The sequence below is a fragment of the Bos grunniens genome, chromosome 27, assembly GCF_055505025.1.
Source record: "Bos grunniens cultivar Pamir isolate PY7600 chromosome 27, Bosgru_T2T1.0, whole genome shotgun sequence".
NCBI lineage: Eukaryota > Metazoa > Chordata > Mammalia > Artiodactyla > Bovidae > Bos > Bos grunniens.
The window spans coordinates 15580044-15606175 of record NC_141191.1 but is presented as its reverse complement, the minus strand read 5'-3'; the positions used below and the strand labels follow the sequence as shown (position 1 = coordinate 15606175).

Below are 26132 nucleotides of genomic sequence, written 5' to 3'. Positions count from 1 at the left end.
GGGGTAGCAGGCTAGTTCAGCACACGTGTCAGGCCCTTCCACAGAATTTGAGTAGGAACTGGAAGCTGGCCAAGCAAAGCGCCTATGCAAATACAGCTTCGAGGCATTTGTGCCTCGAAGCAGAGCTTCTGTGCGCTGCCTCCGACGAACCCTTCCTCCCAGAAACCGAAGCTGCTACGGCGACACGGGAGGCCCACTCCAGAGGCCAAAACCAGTTCTTCCTTCCTGCCCCTCTCGGTTTGATTGCTATAGACTCTTTCGGGTCTCTTACGCTCATAGTTTCTATCTATCACATTGCTTTATAGCGAGAGCTTTAAGTAGCTGACGGTAGATCCAAGCGGTGGTGGTGGTGGGGAAACACCCCAAACCTGCACCATCAACAACAAAAACTACCCTCAGATCCAGAGTTCCGGAAAAAAGCAGCGGTTGTCTTGAAGTCGGAGCCCGCGGCCGGGGAGCGGCTGCCGGCGGTCCCTCGGGAGAACCCAGGGCGGTGGGGCGACCGCGCAGGTCGCAGCCACCCGATCAAAGTCACGGCGAACCCCAAACCACACCCCCCACAACAAAGTGGGGACAGGGTCCCCGGCAGGGGTCGTTCCCGCGCCGGGCCCAGAGGCCGCGGCCGGACCTTCGGGTGGGCTGGCCGGGCTCCCAACATGCCGGGACGCGGAGGCGCCCGCCACCCCACCCGGGACCCCTCCCCGGCCGCGCGCCGGCCCGGGCCTCTGCCGCCTTCCGGCCGCGCGGCGGGCCCGCCCCCTCGGCCGACTTCCTCCCCGGGCGCGCGGCGGGGCGGCGGCGGCGGCGGCGGCAGGACGGCTGGGAAGGGCGCTGGCCTGCAGGTCGCCGGCCGTGGCCGGAGGGGGCGCGGGGGCAGCGGTGCGGGCCACGTGGCGCGGCCGGGGCGCGCGGAGCCCCGGGGACGCCCCCTCCCGGTTACACTTGCTGCCGGGGGAGCGCGTGCGGGGTCGGCGGCGCTCGGTGCTTTTCGCGGCGGGCCCCGCGGCCTCCGAGACGCCTTCTCCCTGCCGTGGGAGCCGAGGGCGCGCGCCGGGGAAGTCTGGAAGTCACTTCCAGCGGCCACGTGTGCAGCGGGGCGGCGGGCTCCTGCCTGGGATTGGGGCGGGAGGAGGGCGGGTTGTGACTCTGCCGGTTGACCAGCGGCATCTCCCCGGACCTGTGGTCCTCTTGTGCTTCTGCACCGGCGGCGAACGGTAGACCAAATCGGGGTATTAAGTTACCCTCTCCTTCCCGTCTTCGTCTTCTTGTTTGGCAGGCACTCATCCCGGGGCCCCCGCAGCGAGTTTGGGTGCTAACCCTTAAATTTTGAATGAACCAGTTCGGGGACGTCCCCGGTGGCTCAGTGGTAAAGAGTCCGCCTGCCAATGCAGGAGACACAGGTTCGATCCCTAGGTGGGGAAGATCCCCTGGAGAAGGAAATGGCAAGCCACTCCAGTATTCTTGCCTGGGAAATCCCATGGACAGAGGAGCCTGGAGCCCAGGAGCCCACGAGGTTGCAAAGAGTCGGAGGTGACTGAGCGACTGGGCGACTGGCGACTACACAACAAATCGGATGGTTCCCAGTGGATGGTACCCAGTCGTAGGCACCCTCTGGCTCTGGTCCTAGCTGTAGCATCACAGCTGGATCCCGAAGCCGAGCTGCCGGAAATGCTCACCTTTCTTAAGCCCAGATGCCTAGGCTTTCTCCAGATTCACTGAAGTCGGTTCCTGTGTTGCTCTGCTTCTTTGCTCTTGTTTTCTTCTCCCTTGAAAGGGCCCCTCCCCCTTACTGGCAGTTTTAGCCCACTTTAGGGGCTCTGTCCCCGTTGTAGAGACAGTTCCTTCCCCTGAGTGTAGCCCAGTGTTACTGAAATCTTGCCATAATCATAGCAAGAGTCTAAATAGTTTCTCTTCGTTTGAGTCACTACTCTGGGTGGATGATTTCTGTCCCATCTGGGGAAACTAAGGGAAGGGAAAGGAGAGGGACACAGGAATATCACAACTAGGACGGAGCCATGTGGAATCCTTCTGGCGTGGATAGTAATCCCACCTGATTTAGGGCAAGTTACATAAGCTCTTTGAGTCTCTGTTAGAGGGGTGTGAGTTACCTTAACTCAGAAGAAGCCTTCATTGAGTTGATGTGTACAACCTTTAAGAGTATCTGAAATAGATTAGGGTAGATTGGGCTTCCTGGGTGGCCCTATTGGTAAGAAATTGTGCCTGCCAATGCAGGAGAGATAAGAGACATGGGTTCGATCCCTGAGTTGGGAAGATCCCCTGGAGAAGGAAATGATAACCCACTCCAATGTTCTTGCCTAGAGAATCCCCATGGACAGAGGAGCCTGGCGGGTTATAGTCCATAGTCACTAAGAGTTGGACACAACTGGAGTGACTTAGTGTGCAGGCAGGGTAGATTAGATGGTCAAAAAATGTTCTCTTTTCCCCTGCCCTCTTGTGCTGACATCATTTGATAAGGGAGAGAGGTAAAAGATGAGAATGATTTGTAGTTCAGGCATGTGCAGTAACTTCCAAAAAAAAAAATCCTATGAGAAAGTAGTAAATAGATATAATATTTGGGAAGGTGCAGCTGCACAGGCAAACTTTTGAAATAGTTAACTTAATTTTTTTTTTCTTAAGACCACAGAATGTCCAGGGTTAATGTGCTGTGATGTCTGATTGATAAATGTCAATAGAAATTGTTTTAAGTTTGGAGAGCCAAAGCTGACGTGTGCTTGGGTCGAATTGGAAAGCAGATTGACCAAAATGTGTTTGTCGACTGCTGTTTTGTTGTGTGTTTGCCTTCTAGACCCAGCATGAGCGAAGTTCCCTGCAGAAAACGTGATGACTATCTCGAATGGCCTGAGTATTTCATGGCGGTGGCCTTCTTATCAGCACAGAGGAGCAAAGATCCAAATTCCCAGGTAAGCAATTTCTGCAGGAGAATGTTTGGACACTGGCAGACAGACATGGAGATGCCCACGAGTGAGCAAATTACAAAAGGAAGAGGCTCTGTGGACCCCTGACAACTTAGAAAAGCAGAGTCAATCTACTGTCTTTTGCACAGCATTCCTGCCTGCTCACATTCTCCTGTGAGAGAGTAAATTGTCACACACCCCTGTTTACTGTCTCTCGTACCCCAAGGAGACAGAGCTCTCGGCCCCTCCAGAGGCTGCCTGCCCATTCTGGAGCTCTGCAGGCCTCTGGTCTCATTTGCTGCCTCTGCAGTGGCAGACCGGCCCCTCGAAGTCATCAAGCCTTTGGGCGTGTTTCCCTGCAGGTCGGTGCCTGCATCGTGAATGCAGAAAACAAAATTGTGGGCATCGGATACAACGGGATGCCAAATGGGTGCAGTGATGACCTCTTGCCTTGGAGGAGGACAGCAGAGAACATCCTGGATACCAAGTACCCTTACGGTAGGGCACGTTGTGTGTTCTGTCCTGCTCGTGGCATGGCCTTGGTGAGGGCTTACCAGGGCTTACCTTTCCAGTTAAGAAAACAAATCCTATTGAACTAGCCCAGCTTCCCACCCCCTTCCCTTAAATTCCAAAGGGAGCCAAGGAGTGGAGGCGTGGCGGTGGCTAGGCTGGGCAGCGTTGCAGGTGGCGGGCGTCTCTGCAGAGTGCCGCAGCCCTGGGGGTGGCGACTGTGAAGTGGGCATGGTGGCCCCTGCCTTTTGTGTCTTGGCGACTCATGAACGGAGCCAGTTAACTGAGTACCAGCCTGGGCTTTGCTCTGATGAGGAGCAGCATGTATTTCCAAACTGAGGACCTCTGGCTCAGGTTCACCTCTGGGAGGCAGGACACAAGCTGTGAGCTGGGCGTTGGGCAAGGGATGACGCAGTCACCTCCTCCTGTTCTCTGGGGCGCTGCACTGCCAGGGTGGATGGGGGTCAGACTACAAGCCAGATGCGTGGAGCCGACCCTGGGCCTGGCCGTTTCTGGTTTTTATCATTAAATTAGGGAAGGATGCTTGTGGCCCATCTGAGCCCCAGGGAGACTCCCTTCAGAGAGATAAGCTGGGAGGGCCCAGCAAGCATCCTTTTCTTCCTTGAATTCCCTGGAGAATATGCAGCTAATGCTGGGAAGAGGTGCCTTGGGCTTCATATGCTGCTGAATTTCTTTTAAGGCGTGGACCTGTGTTTATGAACAGACCGCCTCTGCTGGGAGTCACATAGATGGGGGCCACCCGAATGGGAAAGATGTGCTTGCGGGAAACGAGTGCAGGCAGGCAGTGAGTTCAGGTGTGATGTGAGCCCTTTCTGTTAAAGTTGACTCTTGCCTGTGAGGTTTTCCTCTAAAGTTTTCCCTCATGAAGAGCTCCAAGTCTCCGTTTAGCCGAATTTACGTATTTTTTACTATGTTCCTGGACCTTAATCATGTTAAATACGCCCCATAACTTCCGTCTAAGCTGCTTCAGGGCAAGAAGAAAGACGTGCCTGGAGGTGGAGAAGGAATTGAGGAATGAGACTGGGGAGAACTACGGAGCACTATGGGTTCTCAGGGAATCAGACACAGTTTGGTGCTGCAGGGGGTTTCATAGTCCCCCCTGGAGGAGTAGAAAGGGCAGGGTCCCAGGGAAAAGAGGGTAAAACTGCCTTCTCTGCCTCAGCTGAGAGGAGTGAAGTGCGGGAAAGATGGGTCTATGTGTTTTAGAAACTTTTGGTCTTCTTGCTTGTGATTCTGTGTGCTTTCAATAAGAAAGAAGGGAAATGGTTTCATTGTTTGTAGGCACATGCAAAGGTGATTTCTCATGGGACAGTCCAAGGTCCCATATAAAGATCACAGAAATGAGTCAGTGAATTCAGAGTCCGCGCTGAAGGGTATGAGTACCCCAGCCCTTATTCACTGAGTCGGGACAGTGCTGAATTCCCAATAGAGGGATTCTTGGGAGGTGTCTCTGGTGCTAAGGCTGGTTACACAAAGAGATGCCAGTGGTCGCATGGGTGTAGAGGGGTCCTCATGGGTTACTGAGCTCAGTTACTCATGATCTCAGCTTACTCATAATAAGCTCAGTTACTTCCTAAAATACAGATTCTTTTTTTCCATTTTATGACTTAAAAAAATTAATGACAAAGTAAGTGACCGTGTCTGGAATTGTGTGGGCTTGACCTGGTGGACAGACTGCTATTTCAGGAAGGATAGACGATGTGTCCATCCCTATAAAGGAGCTGTAGAGATGATCTAGATTCTAGACCACTGATTTCCTAGTTCTTCTGATTATGTAGTGAAGGACAGAGGAGCCTGGCATGCTGCAGTCCACGGGGTCACAAAGAGTCAGACACAACTCAGCAACTGAAGGACAACAACTGATTATATGGGACCCTCTTTTAAATGTCAAAAAAAAAAAAACCAAAAAACTTCCAAGACCCCTATATAATGCTAGTTAAACTATTAGTATCTTTTTTAAAAAGTTGAGGTGTAATTGACATACACACTTACATTAGTGGCAAGCATATGACATGATGATTCATACATACCGATATTTGATAATGTTTACAGAAAATTGTTTTTTCTTATGATGAGGACTTATAAGATCTCTTAGCAACTTTCAAGTGTGCAGTACAGTAGTGTTAACTGCAGGCACCATGCTGTACACCACAGCCTCAGGACTTATTTTATAACTGAAGGTTTGTACCTTTGACCCCCCTTTGCCTGTTTCTCTGCCCCACCTCCCACCTCTGGCAACCATCCATCTGTGTACCTGTGACCTTGTTTTTATTTTTTCGATTCCATATATAAGTGAGGTCATGCTTTTTCGTAGTATCTTTTGAGTCAGAAAATCCATGATGACAAAGAGTTGTTTATCAGTAATACTTTGCAGTAATCTGAACGTTACTGCACAGCATTTGCACACGTTTGGGAAAAGTATAGGTAAGTGCTGGATGCCTGTTTGCCAGTCTGTGGTCCTGTACCCGTGGAAGAACCTCACTGGTGGCTGGAGTTCATGCCCACAGGATCTTAGCTGCCCACATCATTCATGGTTAGGAATCTGCAGGCCCAGAAACGTCAGGTAACGAATACAACGCCACACAGGAGGGTGACATCATCTAACGCTGGGGCTGGTGCTCTGTGTTCCCTGCAGGGAGGCACCGGAGTTCAGCTTTGCCGAAATGGGTGGATCGAGGCACAGCGGACCTCCCATTTTCGTCTTCTCTCTATGCACTTGAACAAACAGAGATTTCCATGAAACGACCTGCCAGAGGTGGAATGCTCAGGTGGTTGGTGGCCTGTGCCTAGGACGGGGTAGGAAGCCATATACACCTGGCCTGCCTTCACATTGCTGCAAAGGGGAGCTTGGGAATTGTGTGAGTTTAAGTTTACCAGTAAATTATACAACTTAGTCATTCTCCTTATTAATGCTGTAAATTTGGAAGTCACTAGTCTTGATTTCGGAGAAGGCAGTGGCACCCCACTCCAGTACTCTTGCCTGGAAAACCCCATGGATGGAGGAGCCTGGAAGGCTGCAGTCCATGGGGTCGCTGAGGGTCGGACACGACTGAGCGACTTCACTTTCACTTTTCACTTTCACGCATTGGAGAAGGAAATGGCAACCCACTCCAGTGTTCTTGCCTGGAGAGTCCCAGGGATGGGGGAGCCTGGTGGGCTGCCGTCTATGGGGTCGCACAGAGTCAGACACGACTGAAGTGACTTAGCAGCAGCAGCAGTCTTGATTGACACTTTGTGGACAGGAGGTAAGCACAGAATACATGTGTCAGAATAGGAAGACTGGGCTTCTGGGCCAGGTCTCTGGAGAGGCATTTTTAAAGGGTGTTTCTGTTCTTCCAGGCTTAGGATCAAAACTTCAGGAAATGATTTGACGATAATGTAGTATTAATATGGAAAATGAAAATTCCCCCTGCCAAGGAAACTGCATTTTATCTCATCTCTTTCCCGAAAAATCCAAAAGATAGTATGATGTCAGTTAACTGTGTCAGGAAGAAATCAGCATTATTATAGTGACAACTTTTCACATGAATGACAATGGAAAAAAAAACAACAACAAAAAAAAACCCAGGAAGGAGCAGATTTATCTAATTTACCAGGTAAAAACCTTTGGAAGGCTTTGATTTTCATGAGGGGGTGGTTGCTAACCCCAGGATGAAGAATTCAGCTGACATTTTCCATTCGTTTCTCTTTGTGGAATTTATCAGAGTGAAGCACATTTAATCAAAATACCAATTTTATAAAATGGAGGTGAAATACTTGTGGTAATGCAGAGATCGCTCTTTCTGTGGGTTTTCATAAGCGATTTTGATGACATGGTTTACAGACCGAGTGTTGGCGTGAAATCAGCTTCTTTCTTTCTCAGGAGCTGTTGTTAAAGTTCATGTTTGTAAAGGAGCTCCCCATGCACATCAAGCTTGCCTGGGTTTTCCTGCCATGCTGGTTCCCACGGGAGAAGGGATTCGTGGGGAAGCACATGCCTTTGCTTGGCCTCCTCTTCCCATCCCGGTCAATCACGAAGCCAGGATTGCTTTGCCTGTTGCTTTGCCCTTTTCATCATGGAAGGGACCATAGTCTTGATGTCCCAAGGGGGTGGGTAGCCCTGTTCTCTGATGCATCAGCTAAACATGGCGATGTGGGGCTTTTTCCAGAGTCAGTTCGTATTTCTGCAGAAAAACTCTAAAAAGGGTATAATGCTGGGAAGGAAAGTGCTGGAATTAATTAAGGCAAGAGTTGAACATGGCAGCTTGAAACAGTTTTGCCAGTATGTGGCAGTTCTTTCAATTTTATATTTAAATGTAATCTTTATTTTTCAGATTTAGCATATTGTTAAGCATGCATAGATGTCATTTTCGTGATTTCCTTAGCCGTTTACCTTACCCCCTTGAACACTGACATTTTCCTGACTGCCACGCATGTGATATATTTCTTTGGCATCCAAAAGGTTAGTCTTGAGAAACTAATTTATCAAGAACTTAGGAGGCTGATCCTCCTTAAGCTGTGGCTTCCTCACAACTTGTAGGAGCTTCTTAGTAATTAAGATCAAATTTGTTCCCTCAGCTGGTTGAAACTGAATGCCCTCTGGTTCTGTTAGGCAGATCCATGGATTTGATGACTTGCTGTTTCTTTTCCTGCAGAATTCTAATTTCACTGGTGGCAGCCCCCAACCCCCCTTCCCCTGCCCTGGCCATCCTGCACTCGTATCCTGACAGTGGGTCTAATTAGGGACTTTATACAAAATAACTAGTGTAATCAATGGAAAACCTTGGAGCAAGTTTACAGTAAAGAAATAAAGGGGATCGTTTTTATGAAAAGAGAGGCAAACTTTGGTTTCAACCATGTACTGTCTTAGACAAACAGGCAAACACAACGGCTTATGTATGAGGCTCCCCCTGACATTCAACCAGCTTAACATAAGTGTATTTCATTTTCAGGTATAAATGTTTATAAACATTTATAAACAGTCCTTAGGAAAGAACAAATCATGATTTTATTCATTTATTTGACTTTTATCTGTTTTAAAAGTTTTTTGATGTGGACCATTTTTAAAGTCTTTATTGAATTTGTTGCATACAATTTGTTACAATAGTGCTTGTGTTTTTATGTTTTTTGTGAGATCTTAGCTTCTCAACTAGGGGTTGAACCTGCGCTCCCTGCAGTGAAAGGCTAAGTCTAAACCACAGGACTGCCAGGAAAGTCTCATTACCTATACATTTTAATCTATAGATTCAGGGCTAATTATTTTCAAAGAGCAGGAGATTACTATTTCACCATGAGTATCTAGAAAGGATGTGTAGTAACAATGCATACGAATACCTGGCTCTGTGGAGGCAATGTAGGAACAGCTCAAATGCTCATCTATGGGATCAAACCTACCCATGAAAATACACTTATTGGCCTTTGCTTATAAAGAGTCTGTTTACTTCATGGAAGTTTATAATAAAACTTAAAACAACTCAAGGTTAGTGATTTCCAAATTGATGACCAGGAAGCAGGCTAAAGTTTGTACTGTCTCTAAATAAAAGGTTTGCTGAGAGATTAATGGCCTCTGTAAAACTTCAGGGCCACATTCAGCCTCGTTTAGGTTGTATCAAGCGTGTCAGCCCATTAATTATCTGAATGATAAATATAACTTCTTTAATTCTCTACAATGATAAGCTTTTGCTTAGAAACTCTGTGTACCAGGCAGTGTGCTGACAGAGAGCCGCTGACTCTGATGACCCTTGGGGTCTTTATCCATCTATTCTGTGTCAGTTATGCTGATCTCGTTTGATCTGTTCTGAAACTGGCCTGAATTGTTAAGGTTTTGTTTTGAGTTTTTTTCCATCAAGAGTCCATCTTTCATAAGCTGTGTTAATGCTGTCACTGATACATATCTTCTCCCAGAAATACACACCAAAGTTTGGTTCCTAGAGATTTTTGCAAATATTTGTATTGTTTTTTGGCTTCTGCTTCTTAAGGGACTATGGTTTTATATTTGGATAGGACTGTGCAAACCTTGAATATGCATACTGGCTAAGAAAAGCTGCGCAGTGCTTAAGATGACAGTTATCAGGTTCACACGAGAGAATCCTCCTAGACTGACTGTCCAGAGCCTGGGCTCCGGGTGTGGTGTGTGTAAACCCCAGGGATTGTGGGGCTGTCAGATACACAACTTGACTTTCACATCCCAATATCTCTATGAAATAAGTGATTACTGAGGACTCCACCAGTTCTAGACTTCTCCAGAAAAATTAAACAATATAGCTTTGATTGTATTCAATCAGGGTATAGTTTCTCTGCTTAGGGTTTTTTTTTTAAGGCATTCTGGAAGCATCTGGGGTGAGAGCTACAGCAAACGGCTGCTAATGGCAGCAACACAGAAGGAATATGCATCTGTGCTTGTGGACAAATTAATAGAGAACAGGCTTTATACCTTCCCCTCCTTCCAGCGATTCAAATCTGCTTCAGTTCTGAGATGTATGAACCAGGCAGGAGGGGACAGTTGAAGAGTGTTTCATCCACAAACAGATGAGAAAAAGGTTGGCGGACAGCAGTGAAGAAGACCCCACGTGGGCGTGCATGCTTGAGTCGCTCAGTCGTGTCCAGCTTTTTGTGACCCCATGGACAGTAGCCCGCCAGGCTCCTCTGTCCATGGAATTCTCAAGGCCCGAACACTGGAGTGGGTTGCCATTTCCTCCTCCAGCCCATCTGTAAGTACAAGGAAATATATGAAGAGAGGAGACATGCTTAGTCAAGACCAAGAATCATGCTTGGTGATTCTAAGACCAAACAGAAAGAAAGGACTGGCGAGTCCTCTGTGAGTCAGTCCATCTGGTGATGGTTATTGAAACACGGATGCTGGCCCGGCTTCAGGAAATCCTATGATAAATGGAGAATTTGGGGATTAGAACGTGCCCGTCTTCTCCCTGCTCTAACCATCTGATGCACAGGTCCTGGCCAGTTAGTGGAGGTGTAAATTTCATCTCTGTGCTTCTTTCAAATGATAGATGCCATAGTAACTTTAAAATATTGAATAAGATAACCGAGCATGAATTTTTAAATTCTGCAATTAAAAGACTTTGTTCAAAATGCCATTAATTTTGAGTTTAGGTGGGAAAGAGAAGCAGAATTCCTCCATGTCCTTTTTGCTTCTGCAAGTGAATTATAACTTTTTAGAAGGTGAAGTAAATACTAATGAGCCCTGTATTCTTGTATCACTTTGAGTGGTCTGTTGCTGAGTTCTTGAGGCTTCTTGCTTCCTTTTTTAAAAATTGTAACTGTATTTTATAATACATGATGTCTTCCCGGGTATGTTCACCTGTAGCTGTTCATTTACTCAGCAAACTTACGGGAGATCTATGATACATATTCTATGCTAGGCACTCAACAGCAGTAAATAATGACCATGGCCTCTGTGTTCAAGGAGCTTGCAGACTAGTAGTAGAGCAGGTGGCTGGGACTGGCATAAACAGATGTTGCTGAATGTTCTTTTTGAGGAAGTGAGCATTACCTGGAGATCTGAAGGATTCATTAGGCCCCATCAGGTAAGGATGGGCGGGTCCTGGCGGATGGGAAGAGCTTTGGTCCCATGACCTAGGTCTGGGGTCAGAGCCAGGGAAATCTGGAGCCGTGAGGTTGGAGGCATCTGTGGGAGCTCCCATGGAGGGTGTGAGGTCTGTAGGCTGGGTATGAGAGCAGAGGGTGATGTCTGCGTGGCCTGTTGGCCTGGGATGACTTCATGGGGATGGGTGAGGTGACTCAGGGAGAGCACGCAGAGGCTGGGCCCTGGCCGCGTCCCTGAGCACCATGGGTGCAGAGGCTGATGGAAGCAGAAGGGGCTGCAGGGAAGGACTATGACGTTAGGGAGCACGCGGAACAGTGTTTCCAGAAGTAGCAAGGGGCGGCCACACCAAAGGCTGCCGAGAGGTCCAGGGAGGTGGGAAAATGCCCGTGTGGTTCAGCACCACGGGGTCATGTCCCCATTGCAGAGAGCAGCTCCAGGCAGCAGGGAGGGTTGAAGGTACACTGGAGGCAGGTGGAGGGCGCACAGCAGGTGAGGCAGTGGGCAGAGCGGATGGAGATCCGGTTTTGAGGTGTCTGGGAAGAGAGCAGATTGACGGCCAGCTGCAGGACTGGGGTGCGGCAAGGGAGAGGTTTATGTTGTCTGACCAAGGGGAGGGTCTGGTGTCTGTTTTTGCAGCACATAGTTGCTTGCAGATGGGAATACTCCAGGAGAGAGAGAGAGAGATTGATGAGGGATGTGAGAGGGCTGGTCCCCAAGCTCATCGCTTAGTGATGGGGGAGGACATTGTGTGGGGACAGAGCCCATGGCAGCCGACCTTCGGTTCCTGGAGTTACAGGTGGGGACGTGATTTTCTTGGGCTCCAAAATCACTGCAGCCATGAAATTAAAAGATGCTTGCTCTTTGGAAGAAAACCTATGACTAACCTAGACAGTGTTAGAGACATCACTCTGCCAACAAAGGTCCATATAGTCCAGGCTATATTGTTTTTCCAGCAGCCATGTATGGATGTGAGAGTTGGACTATAAAGAGGGCTGAGTGCTGAAGAATTGATGCTTTTGAATTGTGGTGTTGGAGAAGACTCTTGAGAGTCCCTTGGACTGCAAGGAGATCAAACCAGCCCATCCTAAAGGAAATCAATCCTGAATATTCACTGGAAGGACTGATGTTGAAGCTGAAGCTCCAATCCTTTGGCCACCTTTGATGTGAAGAGCTGAGTTACTGGAAAAGACCCCAATTCTGGGAAAGACTGAAGGCGGGAGGAGAAGGGGAAGGAAGAGGATGAGATGGTTGGATGGCATCACTGATTCAGTGACCATGAGTTTGAGCAAGCTCCAGGAGATAGTGAAGGACAGGGAAGTCTGGCGTGCTGCAGTCCATGGGGTCACAAAGAGTCGGACGCGACTGAGCGACTGAACAACAGCAATGTGATCAATTTCCTATTTCGGTGAAGGATGGGGGAGGTCGCGGCGGAAAGGGGAGGGAGGAGGCGCAGGAGTGGCATGGGCACTGGGGAGGAGGAAGAGGCGTGGTTGTGTCGGGAGGGGCTGAGAGCTGCCCGGGAAGTGTGGGGCAGGGACAGGAGCTTGGGTCTCACCCAGGAATCTCGAATTATCAGTTCAGCCCCCTTTCCTCCGGCCGAGTCGGGATCAGCATGTTGCCCGAGGAGGCATGCCTGATAGAGCTGGGGTCAGGTAGAACCCACGTCCTGACTCCCGGTCCAGTGCCCATTGGTCAGTCCCAGTTCACTCTTAAAAGCTGTTAACCTGGAGGGGAGTGGGGGAGCTTGACTGTTCGCATCACGACGCTGTCCAATGGTGGTGCGCCTCCCCCTTTCAGCATCAGACGAGTCTTGTCGCACATGCACGGTGAGAAGGGCACGGCTCACCCCGCGGTGAAGTGCAGCGTTTCCAGCTCCTCCTCCCTCTGACCTGATTGTGTGCCCTTAGCACACAGGGAGGCAGCGTAATTAGAGTTCCGGGGGCTGTGTTATCAGTAATGGAAACACCACAGTCAGAAGTCTCTTTAGCCCTAAGCACTACCATTGGGGCTAAGTGGCTCCCCTGGGTGCCTGAGCTGCTCGCCAGCAGCCTCAGCAAGAGGAAGGGGGCAGGGGATGGGGACCAGGGCAGGGGACGGAGGGGGAAGAGATGTCTCCCCTCCTGCTCACCCCCCTGAGCAGCTGGGGGCCTCAGGGTCTCAGGTGGGCAGCGACTGGTCTCGGGAGGGGTCAGCAGGAGCCGACGTTTACCAAGTTCACCTTTGGGGCTGCACACATAGCATGCATGGCGGGTCTCAGAGGCAGGTCCCTTTCTTTCAGTTTCATAGACCAGGAGGCTGAGCTTCACGGGATGTAGAGGGTCATAGAACTCGCAGGTTCTGGTGGGGGGAAGAGTCCCTGAGAAGGGGGCTTAGACGGTAAAGAATCCGCCTGCAGTGCAGGAGACCTGGGTTCGATCCCTGGATCGGGAAGATCCCCCTGGAGGAGGGAATGGCAACCCACTCCAATATTCTTGCCTGGAGAGTTCCGTGGATAGAGGAGCCTGGGGGCTCCTATATTTCATGAGATCATAGAGTCAGACACAACTGAGCGATCAACACTTTCTTTTAAAGAAGCGATATAACTGCGGGTTTCTAAGTTGGTTCTCCCTTTCCCCTATCCACCTTAACCTCCAGTCCATTGAAACTCTGATAACGAATCCAGTCGCTACTTTGCAGATGTGGGAACTTCACGGATGGGAGGTGAGACACAAGAGTGATGAGGTGTGATGTTGAGAGCCAAATTGTGGCTATGTTTGCTGTGGATTTGGGGGATAACGGATAGTTTATAACCTTCGTGGGGGTGCCGGGGGTGGTCAGGCGGGGAGGGATTCACTTTCTGTTTTTGTTTTTACTTTTTCTTTTGTATTGGAGTATAGCCGATTAACAATGTTGTGACGGTCTCAGGTGGACTGCAAAGGGCCTCAGCCATGCATACATGTATCCATTCTCCCCTAAACTCCCCTCCCATCCAGGCTGGCACATCTCATTGAGCAGAGTTCCCTGTGCTGTCTAGTAGGTCCTTGTTGGCGCTCCGTTTTAAATACAGCAGTGTAAACCTGTCCAAGGGAGGGCTTCACCTTGCAGGCTCCCCTGCTGTTCAATTACTGACTTGAAGGACGGGTCCTTTGGAGGCTGGTGGTGATGGATGAAGCCCTGTCAGGATATCCTTCAATAATTAAGAAACAGGTAGTGGAAATTCCGTCTTAACTCCTGAAGCAGGGAAGCGGCCCCTGCATGGATCTGTTGGAGGAGCGGACACACGCCAACCCCTCAGTGGAAGCCCCCCATCAGGTGTCCGAGGGGGTCAGCGGGTGCTTCTGCTCCAAGAGACGGACCCGGGTGAACCCCTCGCTTCCCTCTATGACTCCAGCAGTAAAAACACAGACCCTGCTTTCCAGAAGGAATGCCAAAAAAGCTCTGCCATCAGAAGAGAAGTGGAGTATCTTGAAAGAATTAACACTGAGTTGTTTTTTTTTTTTTAATACACGGATCAACCTTGAACTCCGGCACCCTGTTTTGTGTCAGTTATTAATTGCAGGGTGAAGCTTCCCACCTATTTCCAGCCCTGAGCGCACCCTTCTTGGCTCCGAGTCCTGACCCTCTATCTCAGCAGTGAGACAGACTGTCCCTACTTTGATCCTGGTTGGCCTCACCGCCGCAAGAAATGTCACGGCCATCAGTCAGGGGCCCAGGAGTGTCCCCAGAGACGCCGAGGCCTGTCCAATGCAGCCTGGGGAGCGCTGGTAGAAGGCAGTGCGGGCCAGGCTGAGTTCAACAGGTGCCCTGTGTCTGGACTGTTCACTCACCCGGACACTGCCTGCTCACCAGCCTGTCCCGCTTTCTAGGTCAGCCTCAGCAGAATAGCCCTCAGGCCCTCGAAAGTCATTTTCTTCAAGTAAAATCCTGTACTACTAACGAGAAGGAATCTTAAATAACCTGGAGAGTTTAACCAGAATAGAAACTTCATTTTCCTGACCCCAAATTATATCAGGCCCTGGTAGCTCCCCTCACGTCCTAGCAGCCACGTGATGATAAGTTTGGGCTAGAATCACATTATTAAATTATTTGTGCAGCAATTAGCAGTTGTTTAGCCTTTATTCTGAGGCTTCTTTAAAAAAAAAAAAAAACTATTTAAGTAAACCTTAATAATGCTACTGTCTAAAATAGATATTGTATTAGTCTTACATCAAATGAGATGAAAGTTAAATCTATAAAATGTTGAGTCTCTTAAATCTAACGAAGGATGGAATATATCCTGTTAATTTGTCAAACTTCCAGAGAAACGCCTACATGAGACAGTAAGGATTAATCAAGCCCTAGTAAGAGGGAATTTGAAAAATACAGTTTTCTAATTATACAGTCTCTTCTCAGTGGGCCAAGGTTAATGCGTTCTGAATTCTGACAGTCAGTAATATAAAAGAAAAAAGACCAAAGCATATGAATTGTCTTATAATTACCTGAAACAGAGGTTCTCCTTCTAGCAATCAAGAACTTTTGGAAGCATCAATCTGATATTTTCAGCATTTGATTCTTTTCCTTTTTAACAGTGTTGAGAATCAGTGAAGGTTTCTGTGTCACTGTTTGTGCTTAACAAAGATACATGTAGTATTTGGAGACTTCTTTTGCTTATTGCTCAGCCATAGGTGAGTAATTCTGGGTAAACAGAAAATGAGTCTTCTTGTGTGTAACAATTTAACTGTCTTCTGAATACTTCCTAGATACTGTGTCTCTTGGGAATACTTGGTCCTGATTCCTACACTGAATGTGGAAACCAGGCTCCTCTTGAGATCAGTAACAGAACCATCCTCCTTGCTTGGTTTTTGTGCTTAGGCCTGTTTGTAGTTCCAGCTGAAGCTCTTCCTAAGCTCCATCATAAGAACGCTAACACTCAAAAAGATAAAGGCACTCTTTAACTTGGTGTCATCAGATATCTGCGGAGTGTTTATCATAGTGGACTCTGCCCCCCACCCCCACCCCCCAAAGAAGAAGGCTGCGGAGAATATGGGAAATTGGGGTTAGAAATGTAGATTTCAGGGTTTTACAAATAGATCTGCTCTATGAGAATCTATGAATGGATGAATTCTCAAAGTTGACCATTGTGGGAAGAAAACCAAAGAGCAGGATTGCACCTTGGGAATTGCCCAGAAACCTGAGAGCAGGGCAGAGACGCACAGAGATAGGGTCTGGTGATGCTGAGAGGGCTGCTGGGGGGAGAGGGGTCAAGAATCAGGGGCCAGGAGAGCAGGGAACCCAGAGATTGAAGCCAGAAAGGGACTGGATTCAGGTAAGGAGGAGGCTGCCTGGTGGGGTGTGGGCGCAGCCTCTTCTATGCATCTCTCCGCAATGATAATCACTTTGGGAGCTTGGAATTGGCCCCCAGGGAGTATTTCTACCACAGAAATTGGCAGATTGGAGTTTCAGCTTCAGCGTCAGTCATTCCAAAGAATATTCAGGACTGATTTCCTTTAGGATTGACTGGTTTGATCTCTTTGCAGTCCAAGGGACATGTATATAACCCTAGGGCTTAGCTTTTTTTTAAATAGTTGGTTATATACATGTCCCTTGGACTGCAAAGAGATCAAACCAGTCAATCCTAAAGGAAATCAGTCCTGAATATTCTTTGGAAGGACTGACGCTGAAGCTGAAACTCCAATCACTTTGGCCACCTGATGCGAAGAACTGACTCATTTGAAAAGACCCTGATGCTGGGAAAGATTGAAGGCAGCAGGGAGAAGGGGATGACAGAGGATGAGTTGGTTGGATGGCATCAACGACTTGATGGACGTGAGTTTGAGCAAGCTCTGGGAGTTGGTGATGGACAGGGAAGCCTGGCGTGCTGCAGTCCATGGGCTGCAAAGAGTCGGACACAACTGAGCAACTGAACTCAACTGTATACATGCTGTGGCACGTTACAGAGGTCACCAGGTTTCCATGAACTAGTATTTCTTAAACTTTTTACATGGCGATCCAGCAAATAAAGGTTATACCCAGGACAGTTTTTAGGAACTTACTTAACTTTGCCAGGGCAGTTTTGGAGGGGAAGCAAGGGTCAGGGCCACTGAGACTGGAGGCAGCGGAGCTAAGAGGTCAGCCAGGCCAGGGAGACTTTCAGACCCGGGGACCCAGGCTGACAGCACAGGGGGGCCCCTGAGTGTCAGGTGCTTCCAGGGGCGGGGATGGGGGGCTTCTCCCCTCAACCCTCAGAGGCAGGCTTAAGACGCAGGTGTTAGAGTTCGGTGGCTGGGGCAGGTGTTGGATGCATCTGCAATTGGAGGGGTGCACGGGTTAGCAAGGGCAGCGAAGCGTGGGTGGGACGCCTGGGTTTCGCTTTTGTCTTGTCTGGTTTTGAACATGCAGGATGGTGGATTGTGACTTGTTCCTTTACTCACGTGTGCCCAGCACTCAGCCGCTTAAATGCCTGGGAGACCTCTTGTTTCTCTAACAAGAAGCTCTGTATTCTCCATTCTGTGATGTTTGTAGTTAAGAGACAGGAAGTCTGTTTTATAGTCCTGTGTATTACTTCTATAAATTACCCTTGATACAGGGATGTCGGATGCCACCCAAGAGAATCTGTTTCATGTGATAATTTTCATTAATGAGTGCAGACATAATGTTAAATTTTGCCCCAAACTGCCTCCAATGAATTAGAGGAAGGTAGTTTCAATGTGACTGTTTTTAAGAGAGGCAAAAGAAGACCATATCCTAGTGTTTCCTAACAGATTCAGAAACTGCAGTTCTGAATATTAATACCAGCACCATCAAAAAACAGTCATTAGAGGGGAAAGCATATTTTTACTATTTGAATTTAAGAGGACCTTCTGTATTTTCCCCAATGTCCCCATCAATAATTGGAATCTGAATTCCCTCCTTTATTCATTCAGTAAATATTTAACACCCATTATGTTCATGGCATAACACTGGGCTCTGGGGGAGTTACGGAGAACCTGAAAGGCTGGGCTCTGCCCTCAAGGGGGAAGTAAAAGAAACAATTACATCTAATTGTTTTTAACACTGAGCAGTGTTAATACCAGCTAGGGAACATCTTGGTCACCCAGGAGGGAAATGAGGCTAACGGGGCCCCTCCCAGGCCAGTGCCCTGAGAGCCCTGAGCGTCCCCCCATCCCGGGGTTTACAGCACAGAGCCTCGGGGAGCCAGGCTCCGCTCCCTCTGCAGTCAGCGAGGATTGTTCTCTGACTGGCTGTGATCTGATGAAACACAGCTTTTTTTTTTCTCCTTTAGAATTTCTTAACAATGCCAGAGATGTTCATTTCCACATGCGGCTAAATCGTGGTTATTCATAGGCTAAAATGAGGGCCCCTCAACATCTCGAGAGGCCCTTGGTCAGCTTTCTGCCTGCAGCATTGCAGAGCTGCTGCGGGGTTTGCAGGGACACTTAGCACGTCCCCTGAAAACTGGAGACCTGGGGAGGAAGTGGAGCGGGGTCTGTGTCTTGTCTGAGCCAGAGTAAAAGTGCATTGATTAAAAAAAAAAAAAGTGCATTGACCAAGCGAGCATGCCCTGGCTTGAATACATGAGAGCCATGAGTTCAGGCCTCTCTTGTTTTAAGGCCTTGTAGACTGAGAGAAAAACAGAGATCATAAGAGCTCTTATTCAGAGCTTATTCAGGGTCTTACTGAGGACTGTAGCCAGGATTCAGCCTCTCAGGTCGGTCAGAGGAGCAGCTCAGAAGAGATAGCTAGGGAAGTCTGTGTATACATGATTTGGCTAAGGAGTTTGTGCCATCAGTATAAGCCAGTCACGAGAAACAGGTATCTCAGTTAATGAGTTTAGTGCTTTCCTAAGTCCTGAATATTTATTGGAAGGACTGATGCTGAAGCTGGAGCTCCAATACTTTGGCCACTGATACGAAGAACTGACTCACTGGAAAAGACCCTGATGCTGGGAAAGATTGAAGGTAGGGGGAGAAGGGGATGACAGAGGATGAGACGGTTGGATGGCATCACCAACTCAATGGACATGAGTTTGAGTTAAACTCCAGGAGTTGGTGATGGACAGGGAGGCCTGGCTGTGCTGCAGTCCATGGGGTTGCAAAGAGACGGACATGACTGAGTGACTGAACTGAACTGAACTGAAGTATGGGAAGATTCATGAATCTGGGATCATCAAAATATTTTCTTGGAATCGGTACCTGATTTTTTCCTGAAAGATGTCTCTAACTGTCTAAGGGCCTGTTCTGCCTGCTTTCCCAGAGCCCAGAGTGCCTGTGCCTGTGCTGTGTCCTGAATTCCTTTCAGGGTGCACGGCAGGTCAGTGACTGCAGTTGCTGCTGACCTGATCTTGTAGAACCGGTTGGTAAGCAGCAACTTTTACAGCCTCAGTGCTCCTGGAGGAAGGTGCTCAGGGTAGAAGGTGGATGAGTTGGAAATGGAGGGGGAGATCTTGGAAGGCCCTATATTAAGAATTAGGACTTTTGTATGATTTGGACCAGGGCCAGATGGGAATTCATTCAATAAACATTTATCTAGCACTGGTGTGCCTGGAATGTGTTAGGCCCCCCTGCAGATACGAGAGGATTCTATAAGGCAGTGTTTCCTCAATGTGTCTGCAGAGAGAATCCCAAAAATTCCAAAGCCCTGACCATTCCCCAGACCATCACAGTGTCCAGGTGTGGGACACAGACGTGGGTGTGTCCTCCCTGGGGAAGTCCAACGGGGCAGACAAGTCTGCAAATCACAACCACAGGAACAATTTTAGATAATGCAGCCAGAAACTTAAGTGATGTTATTAGAAAGCAATACAGCAGCCTGACAAAGCAGGTCTAGGACTCTGGCGTAGAGCCCAGTGGGGAAGGATTCTAGCTCCTTCCCAGGAGTGCCCTGTGGGTTAGGTGATGGGAACAGCTCGCCAAGTAGCTGAGGAGATGGGTGGGCTGCAACAGGTGCAGAACAGGAGAGGAGGGGGCCTCCTTAACCCTGGACTCAGTCAAGCCTGGGGATGCCCTTAGATCACCGACTGGGGTCACTGACATGTATAGCAAGAACTCGACTTTCCATGGTCATTAAGTGGTTGGATGTTTTTCTTTCTGGTGACAAACTGCTGGTTATCCGCTGATCTTTTTCTTGGGGGTGTGTGAACGGAGAACCGTATGGTGCAGCAGATCCCTGGGGACAGAAATGCTTAGCTTCACTTCCTGATTCTCTTGCTCTTAAAATTGCTCTTTGCCCTTTTAATGGCTCGGGCAAATATCCCCGCGTGTGCTTATCAACACACAAATGGTGCGGCAGTTCCATCCCCAGGGTCTCGTGGAGCCGTGAACTCTTGCTCTGCGTGGGGTGGGCGAAGACACGACCTCAGCCCCTCCTGGCTGCTCTAGGTGCCGACAGGCCCAGGGCTGCTGCGGTCAACAGTTTCGCTGCTCATCGCCAACCCGTCAGTCCAGGCAGCACTTGTTTTTCAGTAGTTTCCATCTCTAATCAATTTTTGAAAAATTGAGCCTATCGTCTGTGTGATTTCAGAGGGGCAAGCGGAATGCCTCAACACTATCAGCAAATTCTTCACGAGCTTGCAGTCTTAAGGTTTTCTTTCTCCTTCAAATCTGCAGTGTGCCACGCCGAGCTGAATGCCATTATGAACAAAAACTCAGCAGACGTGAAAGGCTGTACCATGTACGTCGCCTTGTTCCCGTGTAATGAATGTGCTAAGCTCATCATCCAGGCAGGTAGGACCCGGGCCGTCCCATTTGTCGCGTCTGCATCTCTGCCTGCTCAATGCAGATGTGTTTGATCTTAAATCGCTATTGTTTAGATCTAAATTAATTGCACTATCAACTTTGCAAGGTATTTCCTGTGTTTTATTTTTGAACAGTGCCAGGTATTCTAAGACTAATTGCATCCTCTGTGATTCTTAGCATGTTTTTAATTTAGTTTGCAACTTCTTAAACTGCAAGCTGCCAAAAAAACAACACAGGCGTTGCGTATAATTACTGTCAAGTTACCATTTTCTGACATATTGTGCATAGATTAGGGGGGAGGGAGAGAAGTGAACTTTTGTCAGAAATAAAGTCAGCTGGGAGTCTCTATATGAAATTTTAATTTGTCTCTAATATATGGTAGATACTTGGGATGTAAACATCTTTCTACATATAAACGTCGTTAAGGCTCAAATGGTCCGACTTCAGGTTTTTCTCACGTTACGGTTACCATAAATCTGCACCATTGTGTGCTGAATATTTCACCTTTTTCAAACTGTCACATCTCAGATTCAGTTACACTTTATCTCCATAAAGCTCTCGGCTTGAGATTTAAAGACTTATCATGTTAGCCAGATGTGTGCTTTAACGGGGCTGTTTATCACAAGCCCATGGATCTCTGAGCAGAAGGGATCTGGGGGGTTCAGGATCGAGAGTCTCCATTAAGGAACATTGTGGGCTTCCTCATTGGCGGCGCACCATCCTCTGCGAGTTTTCCTTGCCATCCTCAAGCACAGAGGTGACGGCGGGTGCGTGGAAGAGCAGCTTCCAAGGCTGGTGGAGGAGTGGGTGACATGTCACATGCCCTCCAGACTCTTGGCCCTCATGCTCGAACCGCCCAGTGAGACAGGGAAGGAAACCATATGGGCCCTTTGTCTTGGACTGGTCTGCTGGCTTGAACTGGTCTGCAGAGTCTTTACTTGGCAGTACGCTGGTCCACATCTTTGATGGTGCCAGCCTTCTGTACCACCCCGACTAGCTTCTTGAGTTAAGGAGTCATTGCCTTGTGAAAAAAAGAATATTCGATTGCCTGCAGTAAAGAAAATTTGTTAATCGGATCAAGGCTTGACTATTTGACATGTTTTCACTTTGCATTTATTAAAAAAAAAATCCATAAAGACTGGAGGGCAGATGACATATCATCCGTCCACTGCTGTATTTGACAGCAGCAGACACAGGTGTCAGTAACTGGACGGCGTGTGCTGGTCCACTCAGGAAGCGTGACTCGTCAGACTCGCCCGGGGCTCCTGTCTGCATGCCTGTTGCAGTGTCTCTGCGTGCCCATAATGAGATTTCTTCCATCGTTGCCTTTTAAGGTATAAAAGAAGTTATCTTCATGTCTGATAAATACCACGACAGCAATGAGACAACAGCTGCGAGGCTCCTGTTTGAAATGGCCGGGGTCTCCTTCAGGTGAGTGGGAACCACTGGGGGAGAAGGCCTTGGGAAAAGCCTGATGAAGACTGCACGTTTGACCTTGTCTGCTCTTTGATTTCTGCCTGGGAGGCCTGACTGCCACACTTGGGAGCCTCTTTTATTTTTTTTTAATTGAAGCATAGTTGACTTACAATGCTGTGCTAATTTCTGCTGTACAGCAAAGTGATTCAGTTATACATATATATATATATATATACACACACACACACATTTTTTTTTAATATTCCTTTATGGTTTATCATAGGATACTCACTATGGTTCTCTGTGCTACACAGTAGGACCTTGTTGTTTATCCATTCCATTCATGAAAGCTTACATCTGCGAACCCCAGCCTCCCACTCCGTCTCTCCCCCAGTGCCATTGCCCTTGGCAACCACAAGACTGTTCTATATGTTTGTGAATCTGTTTCTCTTTCATAGATACCTGTGTCATATTTTAGGTTGCACATAGAAGGGATACCATGTGGTATTTGTCTTTCTCTTTTCTGACTTGCTGCACACAGTTTGATCATCTCTGGTTACATCCATGTGGCATCATTTCATTCTTTTCTATGGCCGAGTAGTACTCCACTGTGTATGTCTACCCCATCTTCTCTATTCATTCACCTGTCGATGCACATTTAGGCTGCTTCCATGTGCTGCCTGCTGTGAATAGTCCTGCTGTGAACATAGGGGTATGTGTATCTTTTGGGGGTTAGAGTTTTGTCTGGATACAGGAAGCACCTTTCTAAATATGATGAGTTTCGGCTCTAAAGATTATCCTCAGGGTTGATTTTAATGGGTGGTGACAGAAGTATCAGAAGACGGTGTAATGATTACACTTTAATATTAATGGCTTCCCAGGGCTTGAACTAATTATTCTGGTAGTGACAAATTTTAAAATTCACACATTTTATTATATTAACATTAAACCTTTCTAAATTTTGCAGATGTAACATAACAACTCTGGCATAAAAAAAATTTAAGGTGCAAGTAACCTGCTAGGTTGGAACGCTGGGACTTCTTTTTACAGGAATAGTTTAAGTTGGGATTTAAAGTTGTTGAGATTTGTGTGCTTTTCTTTGCTATGCACATATTGGGAGGTACATGTTACTTGCAAGTCAGTCCAACCACCTTTGGTTTCTGGTAGAAACTTCTTTTAGACTGAAAACTCCTGAAGATGTTCCTTTAGAGTATCTGTGGTCCACAGCTGGGGTCCTTATAATTGGTAACATGGCTAACTTTTTGGATTTTTTAGGGATGTAGGTTATGTAATGAATCTCTTGGACTATTGTGCCTTATGAGAAACAAATTATTTACAAGTCGTAAAGAGTCTGTCTGGGTTGGGAAGATCCCCTGGAGGAGGGCATGGCAGCCCACTCCAGTATCTTGCCTGGAGAATGCCATGGACAGAGGAACCTGGCGGGCTATAGTCCATGGGGTTGCATGGTAGGACATGGCTGAAGCACCTAAATAAGCAGCAGCAGCAGCAAAGAATCTGCCTGCCAATGTGGGAGACACAGGTTTGATCCCTGGGTTGAGAACATCCCCTGGAGAAGTAAATGGCAACCCTCTTCAGTATTCTTGCCTGGAGAATTCCTTGGACAGAGGAGCCTGGCCGGCTATAGTCCATGGGGTTGCAAAAGAATCAGATACGACTTAGTGACTAAACAACAATAATTAGATATTTACTGTTTACTGATTTTTTAAAGAATATGTTTAGTCCTCAAGTATGTTCTTTTTACCTTTTTGAGAAGATACATTAATGAGTAAAAAAAAAAAAAATCTTGAGTTTATTTTACTTCTGCATTTATAGAACATGATTTTTAAAATGACTCTTCATTAGAGCTGGCTGATTTTGGCTATGCACAAGAGCAAAAGAAAATGTACTCTTTTTTTTTTTTTTGCTTTAGAGCAATTGCAGGTTGGCTGCAGAAATTTCCTAAGCAATAAGATAAATCTGGTGGGGAAACTAGTCATCGGATGTCATGCCGTGCAGCTAAGTTGTTAGAAATCCTCTGATTCCCCAGTAATTCATGAACTCAGCCAGCTGACGAACACACAAACCAAGCCACCCCATGCCTCTTTTTTTGTCTTTAGTCTTTTCCTGTCCCTGTTTCTCTCGGTATGGTGCACTCTAATTGGCTCCTATAGAGACAAAATATCAAGTGAATCCCAGGGAATTTTTTTTTCCCTCCCTGCAGAAAATGTAGGTTAAGCCAAAGTAAACAAATGGCTCTAACTCCTCACTGGATAATGTCTTTCTATGTTTTGTTTCTTAACTTTAGGAAATTCACACCAAAGTGCAGCCAGATTGTCATTGACTTTGATTCAATTAACAGCAGACCAAGTCAGAAGCTGCAGTGAGCGCCATCTCATTAAATCTCCCGAAGACTGGGATTATCCTCTTCTAAGAAGCTGCTAATGTGTCTCATCTTGAAGTTACACATAACTTTTTAATAGCCGGGATGGCCAAAGTCGACATCTAAAGAGTATAAAACCTCAAGTCTTCCCGACTCCCTCTCCAGTCTCATGGAATCTGCATCTGTTGAAACTCTTGATTTAGGGTTTAAAGTAAAGGCGTTGCCCCCTCTGGTCTCCGGTCTCCGGTCTCCTCCGGTCTCCAGTCTCCTGGTTCACCGGTGGCTCTGCAGAAGGGGGTCAGCCGTGTGTCATCCACTGTTTCACAGCCACTCTTCAACACCACGTGTGCTGGCAACAAACATAATTGTGGTTGTGTTCCTTCCGGGATGAGCAGACACCCTGCACTGAACATCTGGCCTCGGGGAGAAGAGAGAGACCCACAGGACAGTAGCATTTAGGCATTTGCTCTGGAGAGTTGAGGGGACGCCCCCACCCACCCAGAAATCCTGCAGAGGGTGCACCTTCATCCTGACGGGTGATGAGTGTCGCTGAGGCGGGGGGTTCTTTTTCCACTTCTGCGGTCCTGCCACCCCCGGGGTGGTGGCACCCTGTCCCTCTAGGGGCTGGGGACCCCTGTTGTTCCAGCTTCTCACTCTTGGTTTGTGGGGGATGTGGAGCTCTTACCTTAGCATCTCTGAGTAACGAGTTGCTCCCGGAGGAGGCAGCCTGTCTCCCTGCCTCGCCCCAGGTCCACACCCTGCTGGGTGGTGGGTTGTATGGGTGGAAGGGTGGGCATGCACCTGCCGCCCCACGTGCCACCAGGGACCATTTCCAAGGCTGCCCTCTTCTTGCCTATCAGTGAAATGGGAGCAGGTTTCCGTTTCGTCTACGTCTGTTGGTGACGCGAGCTCCCATGTGCGCCTGGCGCCCTGCCTTCATCATCGACATGAATCTCACCTTCCTAATCACCGCCGTTTGGGGAATGGGTCACAGCACACCTTGTCTTTAATCTCATTTAATTCTTATTAAATGCGCTCAGTACCTTCGTTGAGAAAATGGTTTCTTTATCCTAAAGATTATGACCGTTTAAAAAGACTCTCCTCTTTTTATGAGTTTTTATTTTGTCTCTGAGGTTCTGCACTCCAGATTCTGGGGCATTTGTAATTTGGCTCCTTGCCAACATTATTAAAATCGTATTAGAATCCGCCACGCTGAGGTATGTTCGTTTTTATATTATAATGATGTGATCGACTCTGTTTCTGTCGTCTCCGGGTTGTCTCTGAAGCACACTGCATGTATTTTATTTTATTTTTTTCCATCTAGCATAACCTGGCAGACAACATAAAAACCTGACCATAATGCATTATCTGAACCCCAGGAAACTCTTGGGAGAAAACTCCCACAGGAGGTGGTGGTGGTGGTTTAGTCTAAGTCATGTCCAACTCTTGCTACCCCATGGACAGAGGAGCCTGCTTCTCTGTCCCTGGGATTCTCCAGGCAAGAATACTGGAGTGGGTTGCCATTTCCTTTTTCAGAGACACTGCATGTATTTTAATGCTCAGAGAACAGATTGAGGCACCGATACTGTGTGCCTTCCCCGGGGCTGATGGGTGATGCGTCTCCATGGACTAGAAACGAGATATGCAGGAAGGCT

The 26132-nt window shown here is 47.9% G+C and overlaps 1 protein-coding gene across 7 annotated transcripts; it reads left to right on the top strand.

Moving 5' to 3' along the window:
- The first annotated feature begins 148 nt into the window (after nucleotides 1-148).
- On the top strand, nucleotides 149-25685 carry DCTD (dCMP deaminase). Of its 7 annotated transcripts, none has more exons than XR_015156096.1 (7): nucleotides 149-237; nucleotides 2807-2921; nucleotides 3278-3413; nucleotides 6082-6304; nucleotides 20553-20669; nucleotides 22016-22112; nucleotides 24403-25685. XR_015156096.1 is itself a non-coding variant. In XM_086379901.1 (6 exons), exons 2-6 carry the CDS (start codon nucleotides 2814-2816, stop codon nucleotides 24479-24481), a joined length of 537 nt encoding a protein of 178 aa, XP_086236027.1. In that variant the 5' UTR covers nucleotides 787-842; nucleotides 2807-2813; the 3' UTR covers nucleotides 24482-25685. The 7 variants fall into 7 exon arrangements, 4 of the variants coding, with proteins under 4 accessions (XP_086236027.1, XP_086236029.1, XP_086236030.1 ...); XR_015156095.1 differs by lacking the exon at nucleotides 149-237 and adding an exon at nucleotides 787-842; XM_086379901.1 differs by lacking the exons at nucleotides 149-237; nucleotides 6082-6304 and adding an exon at nucleotides 787-842.
- Nucleotides 25686-26132: the final 447 nt, after the last annotated feature.